Source organism: Rhipicephalus sanguineus, chromosome 2 (genome assembly GCF_013339695.2).
Source record: "Rhipicephalus sanguineus isolate Rsan-2018 chromosome 2, BIME_Rsan_1.4, whole genome shotgun sequence".
Taxonomy (NCBI): Eukaryota; Metazoa; Arthropoda; class Arachnida; order Ixodida; family Ixodidae; genus Rhipicephalus; species Rhipicephalus sanguineus.
In genome coordinates, this window is record NC_051177.1 from 119,729,194 (window position 1) to 119,748,552 (window position 19,359).

At 45.7% G+C, this 19,359-nt stretch overlaps 1 protein-coding gene across 10 annotated transcripts in view; it reads right to left on the reverse strand.

Moving 5' to 3' along the window:
- Nucleotides 1–19,359, reverse strand: part of LOC119383578 (oxysterol-binding protein-related protein 8) — a 117,813-nt gene that overhangs the window by 50,603 nt on the left and 47,851 nt on the right. For 2 of the 10 annotated variants that reach the window (XM_037651818.2, XM_037651815.2), the window contains 4 exons: nt 6,761–6,828; nt 5,699–5,764; nt 2,988–3,179; nt 1,551–1,673 (listed from right to left, as the gene is read on the reverse strand). In XM_037651818.2, coding sequence (XP_037507746.1) covers nt 1,551–1,673; nt 2,988–3,179; nt 5,699–5,764; nt 6,761–6,828 — 449 coding nt within the window. Of the gene's footprint in view, nt 1–1,550; nt 1,674–2,987; nt 3,180–5,698; nt 5,789–6,760; nt 6,829–9,555; nt 9,653–10,826; nt 10,888–19,359 lie in introns of those variants that run through there. The other 8 variants (XM_049412580.1, XM_037651814.2, XM_037651817.2 and 5 more) reach the window with 6 other exon arrangements.

Genomic DNA, 19,359 nt, shown 5'->3' on the forward strand with positions numbered 1-19,359 from the left:
GTTAATGCAGCAATCTTGATTAATGAAATTTCAGAAGAGCCTCAACGAAGTGATTTTGGAATTGCCTACAGTGCAAAGCCCCCTGACACCATTTATCAGTTTAATTGACAAAGAGTAACTGAATTACTATTTAACGACCCCTTGTGTTGCACATTTCTCAGAATTAGATGCCTGCATACGATTTAAAGGGATACTGAACAAAATTTTCGCCGCCAAGATAAATGACTCAATTGAAAGATTGGGTGCTGAAATTTGTTGAAACAACCTTCATTTCAGCCAGAGACTAGCAGAAAATAATGAATTTAATGCATTTTTCGCGAATTGGCGCGTCTAGCGGCCGCGCCGCGAACTAGAGAGGAAGTGACGCAGAACTCCGTGGATAGTGACTCGCCAACCGTGCTCGCAGCAAAATCGCTTACCAATCGACATCGCAAGACGCCACCCGCTGCCGCGCGTCTCTCTCAAAACGTGTTTTCACGGTCGGGAAGGTGTTCTGCGTGCGTGTTCTCAACCAGCAGCCAACGATGCCATTGCCGCGCTCTCGGCCGTATATTTGTTTTCTCAAGCGGAGCTTGCGCCCACGTCTACGAATTTGCCGTCTGTGTTGTGTGCTGCTACGTAATGTGAATGGTGAAGCACCTGACACAACGCAGAATGCCTCAACGCTGTTCTGCGCTAGGCTGTGCCCTGTCATACCTTTCCAACAGAGCCGAAGCTTCGAAGGATATGGATTCGCGCTGCGCGCCCATCGCAGCCAACGTGGGTGCCTTCAAAGCGTGACTTTTTGTGCTCCGAACACTTCGAGGATAGTGACTATGAGTTACTGTATAAATTGCTGGTCCCGGCTGCCGACCCACGTTGGGCTACGGCGGCTCATCTGGCTCGTCGTCCTTGCTGTCGCTTGACACAGCAGAACGGTCACACGCATATGGTTGTATTTGGCGCATCCGTTTTGGAGGCCTGTCGAACTCGGAGTCGCAATGACCGCTCGTGGAACCACTGTCACTCGCACCTTGCATCTTTGCGCTCTCGTGACACGCTCGGTAGTTGTAGCGGTTTTTGAGGAATAAGCGCTATTTTGTTTCCTATGTGGGGAAAAGAGGACAAGGCTCAGCGCCACACCAGCCACCCTCGGTTCTTGAGAGGAGAGGTGGAGAAAGGGAAGTGGCAGGGCAGGAGAGACGTGCTGCTTGCCCCCCTCTTGCTGGCGCACTCGACGTCACGTCCGCCGACAAGCGCAGTGGCATGCAGCCGCCGCGCTCTCACAATCCACTAAAAATACGGCCAACTGCTCGAAATTACGTGAAATAAATGCTGCGTACAGGAACAGTCGTGTCGTCCGAGTCGAATGTAAGTGTTTTCGTAGCTTTTTCAAATTTTTGTTCAGTATCCCTTTAAACATAAAATGGGGAAATATATAGACATATGCATATAACTAAAAATATAACATTCACAGCATGAAGAGATGAAGTGACTACTAAAAACAAGGAGCACGAAGCTACACATTGTATCCTTCTACAGATGCTCAACATACATATCGAGTAGCGTACCCGTGATGCCCAGATGGATTGCTCAAGTGGATGAAAGATCTTGAAGCAGAACCCATCCTTCTTGGAAGGTCGCTCTATCAGCTCACACGCATTCAGGAGAACTGTGCCGACCCACTGGCTGCTCTGCAAGCCAAAAGAACAAGTAGGGCAACACATATGCTGATTGAATGTCCAAAAGTATCATGTTCAATACAAAATTTTCCTTACCGACAACAATAGGCATAGTAGCAAGTAGTTGTGCTGTACATAAAGTCTCCATGTTTACACAGGATTTATATTGCTCACCTTCTGAAACTTATTCATGAAAGTGCTGGTCACGAGAACAGCTAGGTTCAAAATATTATCTATCACTGACTAGTGGCCAACAAAAGTAATTTAATCAATTCATCACACATGAATACAAGCTGGGCCTGAGCGAATATTCGGGTGCTTCTAGATATTCGAACAAATATTACAGCACTCGAATTCGCTTTGACGTGAACTTAAAACTTGAGAAATTTCGATGTATTCGAAACGAACGAATAGACGTTTTTTACCTCAAGTAACCCGCCTGAAAAGGTGGTTTCACCGCAGCGTAAGGCCGTTATGCCATGAAACCACTTACTCGAGGAAAATCCGCACTGCCGTGAAGCCACACTTCAAGGTTAAGTGTGCATATTACATGCATCTCTATTATTATGTTTTTAAGCTCAAGAGAATGTTATATGGGCTTATATGGGCTAAGTATGGCAAATTTTAAAACGTTACGCATTTTACCGTTTATAAATTGCACCCTACTACTATTCAAGTACTGCTACCATTCGAAATGGGTTTAAAATTATTTGGTACTGATTACCACTCGCTTCGAGTTCACTTTGAACAAAAATGTTGTGTTCACACTAGCCTTATACAAGCACATACGACTTTAAAAAATTTGCAACAGCAAAGTAACTCAGTCATCACCAAAAGTAAGCACGTGACACTACCGCATAAATGGGCTTGTACCCCAATCACACAGACATGCTAAACACAGTTAGGCTGAACTCGGCTACAGCCTACACATCAACTGCGCCAAGTGGGACACTCGACAGAGCGCCGGTTGTCTATCAAAGTAAAAAGAAAAGATGCTAAGGAACAGGAAGCGCAGTTGACGTCAGCTCACGCATAACAGGTGTAAATGGAATTCAGTGGGAGGCCTTCGTGTTGCAGTGAAAACAAGCTGAAAATTCTGAATAACCGTGCCAACTGCAGGTACAAATAATGGTTAGGCATCAGTGGAATCGATTGTGGCTACAACAAGCTGTGACTGACATTCAGAACAACAGAGAGTGGATGGCTAAAGTTCAAGACAAAAAGGCCACAAAAGTACAGCTTGCATAAAAGCAAGTTCGCATTCAATTACTGGAAAGTTTCCCTATTTCAACGATCTTAGTTGGGTCTCACGCACACGGCCCTCACCTTGGCGATCTTGGGGCTCTTGTAGAGGAGCAGCAATCCCGGCTTGAGCACGCACCACAGCTTGGTCCAGCCCTTCAGGCTGCCCCGTACCTTGAGCCAGTCGGCCAGCACTATGATCGACGGGTCCGTGAGCGTGCTGGACAGCTCCATGGCGACCCGCTTCTTCTCGCATCGGTAGTGCTTGCGCTGGGCCTACATCGCATTTGTCAGAGACTGACAGGTCAGGCCCTCAACTGCTCTCAGAAGAATATTTTTTTTTCTTGCATGAAACACAGTGGGACCTTGATTGAAAAAATGCAAATACAAGGTGATTCTTTTAGACTGACCTATTTCATTGGGCTGTAGTTTTGAGACAAAGTATCCGATTTTAATGTGATTTGCGGGGAAACGTTCAGGGAGGATGAAAATTTAATAGCGCGCCCCTATTTTTTATGTGAAATGCCGGAAAAAGAGAATAAACAAGAAATAACGAAAAATGCGAAATGCTGTACAAGGAGGGATGGCTAGTCCGGCGCAGTGTTCGCATCAGCCAGCGGCAGCGGAAGCCGGCAACGGCAGGCTCAGCACATTACGCTGACGTGAAAACCGAGCATTCTATACTCCCCCACACGTGCCAAGCCACGTCGCCTTGACACATTCATATTTGCTCGCACCTGACGTCCTTCTCATATAGAATTTTGCTGAACGCCACTGTTTTCTTATTAGCATCTTATGAGCGAGCTTGATCCAGTGGCGTCCGCGCTCCACTGTGCATGCGCCTATTCTTTCTCCCACTCTCCTCCTTTACGCAGGCGTTCAGTCACCTTCTCTCCTCTCCTCCCCTCGCGCTGCAGCCTGTAAACCCACTCTCCTCTCCTTCCCCCATTTCATATAAGCACGTGCGCTCGGTCAGCTTCAGTCATTCTCGCTTTGCTCCCATTTAGATGAGTTGTAACGTCAACGCCGCCACCAGGTGCAGCAGCACACCAACCTCTGCAGAGATCGAGATCGTCGCGGAGCAGCAGCAGTGCAGGGCTCTTGTCCGCCGTGGTGGTGAAACAGTTATGGTGCGCGGCTGCTGAACCCCAGGTCGTGGGTTCGATCCCGGCCGCGGCGGTCGCATTTCGATGGAGGCAAAATGCTAGAGGCCCGTGTGCGATGTCAGTGCACGTTAGAGAACACCATATGGTCGAAATTTCCAGAGCTCTCCACAAATGGCGTGCCTCATAATCATATCGTGGTTTTCGCACATAAAAAGAACCCCAGATATTATAAGCGCTGGGCTCACTGCGTAATAACACAAACACTAAATACAAACCACACACACTAATGGAAATGTCGAGTGAACTTAAACGGAAACATGGTGTGCACCCTCCATGCTGCTTTGTATCCCCTCATGGTTCCCTTTAGTGGGAGATGGTGTAATTTTTTCTTAATTATTTTTTTTTCTGCATTGCACATCAAGAAACGGGACGGGTCATTAAATTTTCATCCTTCCTGAATCTTTTGCTGCAAGCCACATTAAAATCGCATCATTTGTAACGAAACTACAGCCCAACGAAATAGGTCAGTTCTAGAAGAATCGCCCTGTATAACAATTTATTTGACATAAGTGAATCTGAAGCTCTCATGATGATGCTATATGGTGTTTTATGGCACAAGGGCCAGTGATGGCCAATGAAATATACAAGTTTTCTACAGCAATGCTAGCACATAACAAAATTATGCTTATGGCAAATATTGAATACAATGAAGGTTTTTACGCATCAAACGACCCGGTGTAGTAGTTTAGCGTGCAAGGTGTCATGCTCCTAAGCTCAAGGAAACAGATTCAATTCCCAACCATGGCAGCCGCATTTCGACAGGGGCGAAATGCAAAGAAGACCCATGTGCTTAGATTTAGGAGCACGCCAAAGAACCCCAAGTAGTCGAAGTTAATCCAGAGTCCCCCAATACCGCATGCCTCATAATCATATTGTGGTTTTGGCACATAAACCTCAGCAATTATTATTATTTCATGCATCAAATTTCACTTCATTACGGTCATGTTCTACCGTAGTAACAACATTGATTAAATAATTTCATTTCTTTGGACATAAAGGAAAAACCACTCGTTTGCTACAGCGATCTTGCCTTTCTTTTTACTTTTTCAGATAGCAATTAAGCTTGCCCATTGGAAATTTAGTACCACTATATTTCCTGCATGTTTGGAATAATTAAATGCTTCCTGCCGCAGAAGAGATTTACACTTTTCAGTTTTTCAGTGAGAGTTGCCAAGTTTACAGCATAGCACCTCCATGCGAGATCTACCTATCTACCGGATTGTTATATATGAAAACATCAACTACTCATGTCTGGCATACTTATAACGCATCAATACAGCCACTTGAAAAATGTAAAAGTGTAAAAAAAAAGAATAATAATGAAAAAAGTGAGACTGCTATGTGTTGACATAACAGTACTTAGTGCACGGCCGGTTGTTAAGCTCACAACTTGTGCTGGTAAAAACAGTTTATAGATATTTTTAGGACATGCAGTACAAGTCCAACCGGAAGGGTTTCGTGTTGTATACAAAACAGTTCTGCACATCTTTGGCAAGCGAATGCAGAGCAGTGAGGAATGTAGAAAGATATAGTACATAATGCTGAGAAAGTATTACATGCTTCCATAAAGCAAAAGAGAACGCGCGATTTTAATGAGACCAACACACGAGCCTTAGAGAGATCATTTACCTTGTAAGACTCCCTCTTGGCAAGTTTCGCAGACATCTGCGTAGAGTCGCCAGCCATGACATCCCCCTTAGAGAAGTCACAATTAGACTGCTGTAAGCAGAGATTGCCAACGCAGAAAAACATGTACTGTTACAAAGACGCATCCTGAAATATACTAATTACGGGCGTACGTTATTGTTAGTTGATGCAGGAACTTTCAGCAGAACAGTATCTGGTGAAGCTGAATGTAGCATTTCGGTTTTACATGACCCAAACCAGAGTCCGCATTTTTTTTTTTGTATAGGTGTGGTCAGTATTGTGTGCCCGCTGCAACAGCTCCCTCGTGGTACTGTAAACCAATGAGATCCATTTTCAAAAGGATGATATAATAAATGTGAAATAAATCTGCATTGCATGCAGAAAGCAGGGTTAATTTTAGTCAACTGAACTTTACAGCATCAAAGGCTTGTACAGTCCAGAGTAAATTTTAAAACGTCAGTCAATATCAAGCTACCATGGTGTTGAAACACATTTCATACGTTATACATGACAGGCAAGGCTTCGAATGCTTAGACTTGTCAGATTCAAAACTAAAAAAATTATGAGTAACGTACAAAAGATATAAGTACACATCAGAAAACATAATATTAGCTGTCATGCTCCAAAGTATAAAAATATGTATATTACACATTTGCATTGCATACACTGTATGCTGGATGAACAAAAAAATTTTATTACATGTAACCTTAGATTGATAGATTGCCCTTAGTAGATAGAACAGGTTTTCCATCAAAAAGTATAGAACATCAAAAACAACCACACTGCAAAACGTGCAGAACGAGTCTTATATGAGAGTACTGCATGGCTCTCGCAGCGTTGCTTGCCGACGTATGAAATGGAGTATAGAAAGAATCACCACTTACAGGCATCACAACTAATGTGGGCATACAAACGGGAGCTTTTGGTTGATAACATGTGAACTTGTGCAGGTGCAGGTTGCAGCAAAGTGCATTACAATGATTAATAGGATAGCAGACTCGGAGATAGTTCAGAATTCACAGGAATGCTGCAACCACAGCTCACCTTAGGTGACAATGAAGTGGTGCTTTGTGTGTCTGAAAGACGAGGCTCCTCACCACTGGCCTCAGGGCCTGCACACACCGAGAGAAGAAAGGACAGTAAACACTTTTAGATACATAACACACAAACGCAAAACTGCAATTTGTTCATTCATCTATCACAGCTTTGAAGCTACACAATGCACCTACTACATCTCAAAATTCTAAATACTGCTTCAAACAGTTTGCATAGTGCATCAAGGAATAGTGTGACAAGCACACACCAAAACCAACGCTATAAAAAAAATGCTCTTCTTGGATGTGCGCTGAATGAAAAGAGACGTTAGAGTACAAAACAACATCCATTTTATTAGGGTTTCCGACCTTTATCACAACGATATGCTTCAATAATAGTTATTTCATCTCAGATCTCTTCCCACAGTACACTGCCTTCACCTCAGTCTTTGCATATGAGGTGCTGTGCAATTAGCATGCTTGCACTATCAGCTCAGCCATAATTTCATCCTGTTCCATTGAGATCCAGTTAATCACACGACTAAGTGAACTAGATTCGTTGACATCGACAGGTATCTCATCTTTTTTCGAGCAATGCCTTGAACGTTTGCAACCTCTTTCCCTTGTGCACACATATTTCTGTTGCTACAGACATTCCCCCGTCTTCCTCTGTTTTGATAAAATCTGCAAAAATATTTCTCAAAATTGCTGCATCAGTTTTTCCACAAATGACAGTGCCTGGCAAATGCAGAGCCACAAAGCACTGTCCCTTCAAACCACATCCTCAAATGTAAGCTGACCCCTGACTGTAATAAATAGCTCTTATTTTAATTATTACTACCGTACACTATAGTGTAAACACAGCAGCCCCCGGTTACTGGATGCAGGTAAGTGCCTTCTGAAACTGTTGGTGCAAAGGTAAGCAAATGTTCTCAGCAAGATGCTCTCTGAATACTGAATAAAAGGATGAGATGTAATAATGGTAGGCTCTAAGATGTGAGAATTGTAAAGGCTAAGGGAATACTTGCCCTCTTGCTATCTCTTCTTGAATCATGATGTGTCCTACATTCTAAGAGTGCTGCCTACAATACGGGTACTACAGACTAATAGCAGACACAATCTGAAAAATTCACACGGCCTTCAGAACACACCTCATGATGCCAAGTTAACTACAGGGAGGCAGTGTGAACACCAGTGTACCTTCACTGTCAGGTTGCTGACCAGTAAAAAAAACGCTATTCACACATTTGTAAACAAAAGGATCCCAGCTCGGTATAGAGATTTCAAAAACTGTTACAGCACTGGGAATACTGAGACCCCCGAGCCATCACAAAGGGAACTACATAAATGCAATGCAGCCAAATGTAGGTCACAATGCGATGCATGCAGAAAATTTCCACTGTTCATCTTAACGAATTTGCACAATAACATTGGCACAACGAGGAGCAACACAAGGACGAGCGCAATCTAACAACTGGTTTATTTTTTCCGAGAACATTCACTTAACAACCATCCGATCTGCGTGATCTAGACAAAATAGCTCATCAACAGTGTACATAGCACAGCTTGTGATCACGTGCCTTAATCTAACGATGACGGGAGCGAAATTTCTTTCCCGAGCAATGCAACAGAAGGGTGGCTAAAGCACTTCTTTTCGCTTCTCAATGCAGAAAGCTTCCACTATCTCAAAGTTTGATTATGATGTCTGAATTCAATGGTGGTGCTACTAAAACATGGTGTGCATGCGCACTCATTGCAATGCAGAGCTAAATGTGCGCTAGGGTGACCTTGCAGACTAGACACATGTTCTCTTAGCCTCCTGTTTATACATCTGCAGGGCTGCCCCACGTACATATGGCCACGCATCATAGGAAGATTGTACACTACATTCTTTACACATTTAACAAACTGGTGCTTATGTTTAACGTTACAATCTTCCTGCACACTTTTCTGTTTTCCAAATTTCTGTTTTGCCAAAGAACACACACCTCCGATCTTGTCCAAAAACACCACCTTAAAACGTAACTTCCAGCTACCATTTTTTTATTCTGCGAGATAGCCTGTGCAGATAAAGGATCCTACCTTAAAGCAAGAATCAGTCTGTCTATCATTTCCTGAGAATGGTTCTTTTTCGTGTTTAAGCTTTTTCATTAGCCTACTGCCTGAAGGCTGCGTCACAGCTAGCGGGCACCCGACGCCCTGCAGTCGAGAAACTTGTCCATGAAACGCACTATTTGCAGGGCGAAAACATTGTTAACATGAATATTTTGCAGACTAGGCCGACTTGCAGTATTGTTTCCACTACTGCTGTGCACTTTCACAGAAACCAATTGTACGTACTCTAGCTGCAGGATATGCCTAGCCTGTGCTACGCAATATACTAGCACAGTGCACCTGACTTCAACATATGAAGTGAGCTGCACCGAACATTTTCTTACTTTAACCATAATTTTTGTGAGTATCACTTTTAGACCTTGCTGTTGTTGGTGTGTGCATAGCTTAGCGAATAAAAATCCTCATTGCTTATCACGCCTTTTCACGGCCGCGGGGTTGGTTGCCACGCGACCCACGGTGTGTATCCATACGTAAGCAGATAGGGCCCTCCGTCACACACTGATCCTTCAGCAGCTGAGGAAAAGGGGGAACACAGCGACGGTATTATAAATAAAGGCCGCTATAATCGCTTCCGCCCGCTCGCTTCCGTTGGTGACACAGGGTGACGAGAGCTCAGCTCACCAATCTCGAGCGAAACGGCGCACAGCCGTCACCAATGCCACACAGACACACACACACACACATACACACCTCGAGAAGACAACGAACCCCCGCCGCCGACAATGGACGTGGGTCGCTTGGCGATCTTCTGTTCGCTCGAACCCCGCTTCATGGTGGGAGCTTCTAGAAGCCGCTATAAGGAAGGAACCCCGAAAGCAGCAGCAGCAGCCGGAGCAGCCGCCGCTACTCGCAGCAACGCCAGGCCTAGCCCGACGCGCCGAGCGCCGCCGCCGGAGACTACGCTCTCCCTTCGCTTCCCCAAAAACCCCTCGCGCCTTTGTCCGGCCGATCATCCCATTCCCCCTCCTCCTCTAAGTGAGCGCGCGCGGAGACAGCATCCCCCGAGCCGCATCCCTCAAACATTCCGACTCATTCCTCCTCGCATCGCGGACGGCTAGCTGCGCAGAGCAACACCCCTTTCCTTCGACGCGAAACCAGGCCGCCGCGTGTTGACTCCGGCGATCGCCGCCAGGAGAAGCAGCGTGTTCGCCCCCGCCCCCCTCCACCGAGTGACGACGGGCTTTGTAGGCCGCCGCCGCCGTCGACGGAGGTCTGATGTCCAGCCCCTTATCGCGTACTGCCATGTGCGCACTGCGCTGTCCACGGCAATTACGTAAACGCAAGTGCTACCACCGCCGCCACCTTCACGGCTCCGCCGCATGTTATGCATACGCCCAGAATAAGTAGGCCTCGTTCGTTGCGCTTCTTTCCGCGGGAGGCGGGGCTGCAAAGTAGCGGGCATGGCACGTGGTTGTTTATTCGGGGAAATAAATACGTCAAAGAAGCAATGGAAAATGATGTCATAACGCTGACCACACTGTAAGCGAAGAATAGCTTCGAGCAAGAATCCCGTGGATTACATTTTTTTCCCCCATTTCATGAACTTTCCGCCAGCTTGCTTGCTTCCGGAGAACTGATATGACCCACTTTAAAAATTTGCAGCGTGAACTGCGGACACCTGAAAGACGATCAGCAATGCAAGGGTGAATAAAGATTCCTTTTCGCAAAGAACGGAAACAAAAGCCAGGTATTGGCCGTTCGTTCGCGTCCTGTCAGTATCGTCTACTTCGCGTAAACGAACGTAGTTATCGCTACAGAAGTACGAGAACGGATAACGAGTTGGCGCTATAACAGCAAAGGAATCCCACGACATCTCGCGCGTACAGGTGGTGATCGAAACGGTGCCGTGCGCACGCGCCGTCTCGGATCGCGGCACAAATTATCCACGACAACAATTCAGCAAGCACCCAAAACACAGCGCTATAAATACAAACACGCAAAAACAAGCAAATACGACTTACAGCCCCAGCACTCTCCGAATACACGACGTAAAGGTATCGTGGCTGCGGAAAGCGACTACGTCGCCCTCCTTTTAGCTCACAATGTTCGCGATGTTCATCGACAGGTGCAGACCCCCCCCCCTTTTTTTTGTATTTTTGTCTATTCCTACTCCACGAAGAAGCACGCGGCTTTCAAGATCGGCGCACTCCGCAAACACAGCTGGCGCGAGGCCAGCTGTTATTGCAACGAGAAAGGAGATCGCAGCGCGCGCCGTCAGAAACGTTCAGTTGTGTGTAGGCGCGGCGCGGAGAGCCGCCAAGCGCGGGGGAATCTCACCGATTTGAAAACCTCAAAACACTGTTCGACATAACCATGCGCTTCATAAACCAACGCGCTGACGAGCCCGAAAATATGGCGGTCTAAGCAATTATTGCGTCATGAAATAGTGACTTCGGGACAATTTCTTGTGCGTGTTTAGTTTATACGTTTACAATGACGCTCATATCGACAACTATAGTGCAGTTCTCGCAAAACTGGCCCAAATGGTACAGAACGCCGCAGTTTATAAGCAAGTATTTCTACAAGACCACTAGAATCAAAAAAGAAAGAGAGAGATAGAGAGAATCTCTAATGGTTTCATAAGTTTTTGTTTTTCCAGATTGTGGTGCAAGATTATTTCTCCCGCCGAATTCGCATAAAACGACTGCTTCGTGACACCGGACACGTTCAGAAGCGCGCACAAAAGAAAGCCAGAACGCACCAGCAATACGACCACGCAAAGGAAAACAAGGCTCCGTCACACTACAGGGGCCAAACTGTGATGAGTGGCACGCGACGCCTAGTCCAGACACAAACGCACACGCGCACACACACGTGCACCGCTACGCCCGTAAAACGTCACGTCTCCTCTCAAAGTCGATTCGTCTCGAAATACAGCGTTGGCCTGGGTCACACACGCCTAAACAGCACGGCGCGGTGTATCCAGAAAAAAATAAAAAGAAGAAGAAAAAAACATCGAATATCATTAGCGAGCTTCGGCAGGCTTCCCTGCAGACACAACAACATCCTTTGGGTCACCGAGACTCACCGGCTTTCTTAGGGATAACGAAGTTCCACGCACACACGCGGTCGGCAAGCCCTCTTTGAACACCGTGCACCGAGATATCAGGGGCGAGCCGCCGCTTTGCCGCGGCAGCTGCCCAAGCAGAGCAAGCTTTTTTTTTTTTTTTTTTCCTCGCGGCGGCGTCGTCTGCTCCGCGGCAACGATCGTAGCGCCACCAGGTAGCGCGAAACCGAAATAAACCAAGGATGGAGCTGCCGACAGCTTCCCACCAAAGACGGTATAATAAAAGTTCGAGGTCGACAGCGAAATAAAGGCCGTCTTCTCCGTTTTATAGAAGTTTATAGAAGATTATAGAAGTAGAACCTCTGATCTATTGGAGCACAACTACAGTTGGGAACTGGCGAAAGATCAGGTACTTCAAAACGAAACAAAAATTTAAAACAAGGAAGCTTCTTTTTGTTTATTTCTTTGAAAAGAATAATTCGGTTGGAATCCCGACGTATAAATAAACAAGCAAATGAAAAAAAAAGGGGGGGGGGGGTATGACAGACAACAAGAAACAGTAAACATGAAAAAAATTCGCGGAGAACAGAATTTTTATTCTTAATTTATGGTTTAAATATCATTCCCATTACTATAAAATCTTGGATCGCAACGCAAACCTTCGTGCCGTTCTGCCAAATAGTCAATGCACCCAGGAACAGTTAATTTGCAGGAGTTTGATGTAATTCGATTGTGCGGAGCGGAACGTTTCTTGGGTTCGTCACTCTCAAGTCAGCAAATCGTCGACACGAAATTTTTTTTAAAAAGTGGTTTATCGTCTCACGTTCCCTACAAAAACAACAAACCGGGAAGGGTGCCAAGAGAACCCCGTAAACATTTGTCCTGCTTAGCGTTCGTGTCTTCTTTTTTTTTTTTGGGTTCTCTAAATCCAGTAGTTTCAAGCATCGAAACGCCGAGAATACCGTTCTTTTTGCGAAACAAAGGGCAAGAAATAAACCAGGGAGAGAGCGAGAGACAGAGACGAACTTCAGAACTCCGGATTCTCCGAAGGAGCACGTTCCTGCGACCCGGTTTTCAGGACTACCAGGCTTTTCTTCCTTCCTTTCTTTCTTTCTTTCTTTCTCTCTATTTCTTTCTTTCTTATTTCGTTTTTGCGTTGGCCGACGAGCAAGATTTTAAAAATGGCGGGATCTCGAGAAAAACAAACGAGAGATCTTTAAAATAAACGCTTCAGCTTTTTCTTTTTTTTTTTTCATCGTAACCCCTCAAAACTCCTCACTCGTTCTGCTGACAGGTATAGAGAGATGGATCAATAAATGGGCGGAGTGTTGGACTGGTGGATAGAGAAAAAGGATGGGTGGATGCATGGACTGGTGGACAGATGGACGTACTGATGGACAGACGGTTGGACGGAGTAGTGGAAGCATGGACGGGCAGATAGTCACGACAAGACAGCAAAATGGGCAAAATAAAACCGTAAAATAGTGAGAGAAAGTAAGAAAGGAAGATAGAGAAGAAGATGAAAAATCACTCAAAAATTGGGGTGTCTATTTGGCACACGTCGAAGAAAGAGGCCACGGGACAGAAAAACGGGGGCAGGCGAGGCTCCGACGCCGGTTCGAACCGGGAGTCAACCCCACCACCAGTGCACCAGAAGAAGTACGCGCCCAAGAGGAAGGGGGAGGGTGCACCAGGCGCGCACTGACAGCGCATGCGCAGTCGTCGCCGGATACATTTTTCGCGAGCCGGCGAGGAAAGCAAAATAAACGAAGCACACTGGGTGCAGGACGACGAAGCGGCGGGCTCTCTGCTCGGTGAAATTATCCGGCCCTCTAGAGTTTCCGCTCCCACGTGGCGCCAGGCGCGAGCTTGCGAGCGCGCGGTCGGAGACTCGATCACGCCCCCCCCCCCCCCCCCCCCCCCCGACCGACCTTGGCTTGACTTTAATAGCGTTTCCTCAATGTTGTCCCACGTATCAAAAGAGGGGCACGGGTAAAAGAGAGTAGTGGTGGTGGCCGATAGAATTTCCAATCTAAAAGCGAAGGACGAAAACAGGGGACGAAGCGACAACAACAACAGCGAGCGTAGGAGACCTTGATGCCGCCCTGACACTATCCAAAGCTCGCATATTAGCAGCGTCGTCGTGCGGTCACCGCAGCTCATACCTCGATGACTTTAGCGTTTTCTTTATTCTTGAAATTTTAAAAGGGCGGACGAGAGATTATTTATCCGAGGTCGCTCAGCGGCGAAACAGTAACGCGAAGAAGGGCCGAAGTCGAAACACGCGCCTCATCGGAGAACCGCGTGCTGTCGAACAAGTGATTTTAGCGCGGCCGATTGAATTGCACTGATTGAACGCTGCGAGAAGTGTCACGCGTCCGCATGCCCCTGCGCGCGCATGAGGACGCCGCTCAGCTGCACACAGCAACGCAGAGTAACAAAACAACCCACGTTCACTCATGCTTCTTTTGTTACCACTCTGCTTTTTTTTTAGGGGCGAAGCTCCTTATAGCGGCACCCGTTCGTTCCCTCGTAGCGTAGTATGTAACCAGTCTTACGCTTTGACCTGCAAGGTGGTGCCGGTGGGAGATTTTTCCTGTGCGTTGTTGAACAATAAAAAATTCGCAGCGTTAGCTAAAAGCCGACTTCTTCTGTCTCTCATTCCCATTAGCAGCCATTCTTTACCTCCAAGGTAGTGCCTGGTGAGATTTCTCCTGTGCGTGATTAAAGAATAAAAATTTTGTTCAAAACGCCGTTGATTGATGAAATAAACCAACGAAAGACGCCAGATGTTTTGTAAAAGCAAAACGAAAGAACGCCAGATGTTTCTAAAGCAAAACGAAAAGACGCCAGCTGCTTAACGAAAGACGCCAGATGTTTTCTAAGCAATGGTTTTCTAAACAATGAAAATTCACAGCGTACATGTAAAATTAAAGTGCGCTGCAAGTCGTCATAACTCATCGAACCTTTAGTATAAACGCGCCCGATCTCACGTCGGTGATGATGTACTGGGCAGAATTCACGGAAGATTCGCGGTTTACCGATGAACCTCCGCAGCTTCGCCCACTCATCATCATTCACTCCGTGGATATGCTGTGATTTTTTTTTTTTTGAGGGGGGGGGGGGAGGGGGGGGCACACAAGTTTGGAGACAACAGGAGCGCTGCTGCTGTGTCCAATTTCGCATTCGTGTAATAACAGCGCTGTAGAAAAAAAAGGTCGTATGTATGCACAGCCAACTAGCCTCAACTGCAGCTCTGCTAACACGTGCTCGGTTGTCCCCGTTCTGGGAGATGACTTCACACCATGCGCCAAGGTAGTGCGGTGAAGCACGCTTGCGGTTATCGGCTGCGCGCTTCTACGATGACTGCTCACAAGTTACACCCGCGAAACCGCAGTGAACCTGTCCTTCACCTCTGAAGTTCGTTCGAAGATTAAGCATTCTTGCTCTCGCTAATGTAAATCGTAAGCTTCTTTGAAGGTAACAGCTCGCTGTTTATAGCTGCGATATTATATTCACTGTATTCTCAGGCTGTCGCTGACTGCGTAGAGCTTCGTAGTCTTCGCGGCCAAACGCACCGCGCGACTCTGTAGGTCTTCTCACCCTCCACACGTGTGCCGCGCATGCGCCGTTGATATCAGAATCACACGACGGTGGCGCCAACGGGTACAAATAACTGCACCTTAATATTAAAAACGAAGAAAGAAAGAAAGAAAGAAAGAAAGAAAGAAAGAAAGAAAGAAAGAAAGAAAGAAAGAAAGAAAGAAAGAAAGAAAGAAAGAAAGAAAGAAAGAAAGAAAGAAAGAAAGACTCGCCGCGCACTCGGTAGTGTAACTATACATGCGTATCGCAGCTACACGGATTTAAAGAGTGCGGCTCTGGATTCGATCCATGAGGAATGCATGCCAGAAGCGAGGGGAACGAAACAAACTATCCAATCAAGCTCCAACGTCCTTCCTCCATCTAATTACACTGTTAATCAGATACGGCCGTACGACGCTAGTCGCGGAAGTGACTGCTCACGGGTCAATTCCCTTTGATGTAGCTTCGATCCACGGTGCAACATTTCCCTATATACATTACCGCTATAGTACAAAGTTTCCATGAGGATCGAAACTATAGGGCAGAACACACGGGCGCTCAATCAAGCAAAGTCCTGGCATATATACGTGTGTGTGTGTGTGTGTGTGTGTGTGTGTGTGTGTGTGTGTGTGTGTGTGTGTGTGTGTGGTGTGTGTGTGTGTGTGTGTGTGTGTGCGTGCGTGTGCGTAAAATACACAGCATCGGACGTTATCCGAAACGCTGTACGCCCCCCCCCCCCCCCCCCCGGCGGCAAGATGCCTTTTCGTCCACTTTAATTTATTTACATTTACATCATAATTACTACACTACATTTAAAGTACTACAATTAATGTCTCCTATACCCTCCTTGGCTTAACTGTCTGTTGGTTTTTGGTTTCGTTAGATTGTGTCTAATAAAACAAGCCAGCATTTGATCAATCAATCTCCCTTCTTTCGTTCATTTAATACGTCTTTTGCCGGAGCAAGCCGCAAACGCATTGGCAAGTTTCAGCCGCTTTCGCACACGCCTTGAAATGGTGTCCGAACTATAGCATCCCATCGCGATCACTTTCTTCCTATAGCTGCACCCCCCCCCCCTTTTTTTTTTCCCGAGCTTCTACAACAGGTTATGCGCACTTGGTGCTAGACCCGCTTCGCCATATACTTCATGCATGCAGTGTCGGTGGCAGAAGATGGACATCCTCAGTTGCGCAACAACCATCTGCCTCGGAGTGTATGCGACGTCCTTTACTCGTTTTTTTTTTTTTTTTCCTATCCTCCTATTTCCGTTCGCCGCTGACTTCTTGCCGCTGCAGAGTCGCCGAACCTCTTTCAGCTCGGCTATGGTCTAGGCATCCCGAAACCGCTGCCTAATGAGGCAATGCTGCTGCGGCAGTGTTCGCTCTTCGATTTTTCTCTACGCGATCCAGCCTGGTCGAAACGTCTATTTTTGGCTCGATACTGGCTGATAGGATCTTCTTCTTTTTCTTTCATCATCGGCACGATGACGTTATGACTATCATTACGAGCAAGCTGCTGCTATGGCCGATGGATATACCCCGAATGCCAAGCTGGGAGGGACTTGTAAGAGTTGTCGCTGTACTTAATAATAATAATAATAATAATAATAATAATAATAATAATAATAATAATAATAATAATAATAATAATAATAATAATAATATTATAATAATAATAATAATAATAATATAATAATAATAATAAATTAATAATAGTAAAAATATTACTATTATTACGCCTCAGATCCCACACAGCCAAGAAAGAGTTCACACGTCTCTTTAAAGAGAGTCATACACGTGGCAAAGTCAGCACTCACCGAACAGGGTAACACACACACTCTTTTGTTTTTCTTTTTCTTAGAGCGTAGTCGGCTCGCTGCACTATATTTACGCTGCACTGCAGTTCTCCCACAGACAACAAAAATGATCAACTATAGAAGAAAGTTCAGTCAAGTGATGCGTATAAACACACGAGGGCTTATCGTTAGTCAGGGGATGGAAATTTCGTGAACGTTCGTTAAACTGAAAGCTCGTTCTAGTCATGCTCAGTAAAGTGGTAGTTAATGAACGGTATTGAGCAGAGCCGCCACATGTTATACAAGAAACTGCTCTATACAATAAAACGTGCACACTACAAGCATGATAAGCCTGCCAGCGACATTTTCCAGCGTGCTTGAATCAGCCCGCAATATATTTCAGACTATATATACTTTGAGTATGAGCAGCACACTTTAAGCTCAAAGTGGGCCGAGTGGTCTTCTTATCGAAGCAAGCTTGATTGCACGATCGCGTCCTCGTATCCGCGGCTCGCGCTTGTTTCATCCCAACGGGAAGGTTGAATGCAGATAGATTTCAACGAGGATCGAAGCTATAGCTGGCCGAGTGACGAGGTTTATACAATCCTTTCAAGCTACATAAATAAACACGGTGAGACAGAGGAATGCGATGCGCTCGATTTCCCGTTTGTCAGAAGCCCATACGAAATGACAGTGAAGCCAGAGAAGTCGTGTACGGAAAGTTGATTGCATTACTTGAGTCAACTGAAGTTACAGTTGATTATCTGGCGACAATGCAACGTGAGAGAAAGGATGCGAAGAGGGACAACGATTTGCGCATCTCTATGTGGTTGCGCCCCTCCGCTACTGTACGTCATTAAAAAGGAATTTTGTCTTCAAACGAAACGTAATAATAATCAATCAATCAATCAAACGTTTATTTAATGTGCCCAGGAACAACCGTAAGGTCTTTGTACTGGCGCACGAAAAAAAAAAACAAAAAAAAACAAAGGAAACATTCATAATAAAATATCAGGGATAAAAAACGTTACAAAATTGCACATATACAACTATGCGCAGGCAGAAAAAAAAATATCAACAGTGTACAAGGCTATGTAAGTACAGTTCAAAGCTTGGAGCAGAACAACGACTGGGAGCTGTGAAAAACATCGAGCTCCAAAAAGTAAGCATTGTAAAGACGTTGTATCCTGCCAATGGTCGAATGTTCACAGAGGCAGGCGGTTACATGAAAAGGTCTATTCTCTCTGGTCAGCTTACGTGGAATAATAATAATAATAATAATAATAATAATAATAATAATAATAATAATAATAATAATAATAATAATAATAATGGTGGTGGTGATGGTGATGATGATGATCACGTAAGTGAGAACGAAAATAGACAATGACAACTCTCCGCAGAGCAGGGATCGAACCCACAACTCCCACCACTTTACACGTGTGCTGTACTTCACCAAATAAGACGTAACACGACACCGTTCCTCCCGCTAAATTTCTCATTATCTCTGCACAATACAATGTTTGGTAATGTGTGAGCTGCAGCATCGATTAACTTGCACTGAGGTTCACCCGAACATTTCCACATTCCAACCGAACACGACAATTACAGAGCGGCGCTCCTTGGCCGAGTTGCAATTGTAAAAAAAGTATACGGCTGCGCTTTCAAGACACGGAAAAGTGTTTCCGCGTCTTCTAAGCGGAACCTTATTATAAGTTTAACAATTACATTCGCCTACATGTTTGCACTTGCACGGCGTCACTGACTGTCACTTCGTATAAATAGCTGCCGGTGGCGTTCGAAGCGCATCTACGTCGGCGTCGTTTCGCGCGTGCGCGCGCTTAAATATAAGGTTTTTCCGACAGCAAACAAAATCAAGAAAAGAGTAAAAAGAGAAAGAGAGAGGTTTCTCTTCAAAGAAAAAAGTCGCCCTCGCATATCGATTTTTGCCCACGCGCGGAAAGAAAACAAAAATGCTGCACAAAGGAAAGCACGAAAGAACAACCGAATCGCACAAGACGTTGCGCAACCACCCCCTTTTCTTTTGTATACACAGCGCACATTCCTCGTCTTTGCGAGACAAGGCCGACCCGATACGCTGCCGCTCTCA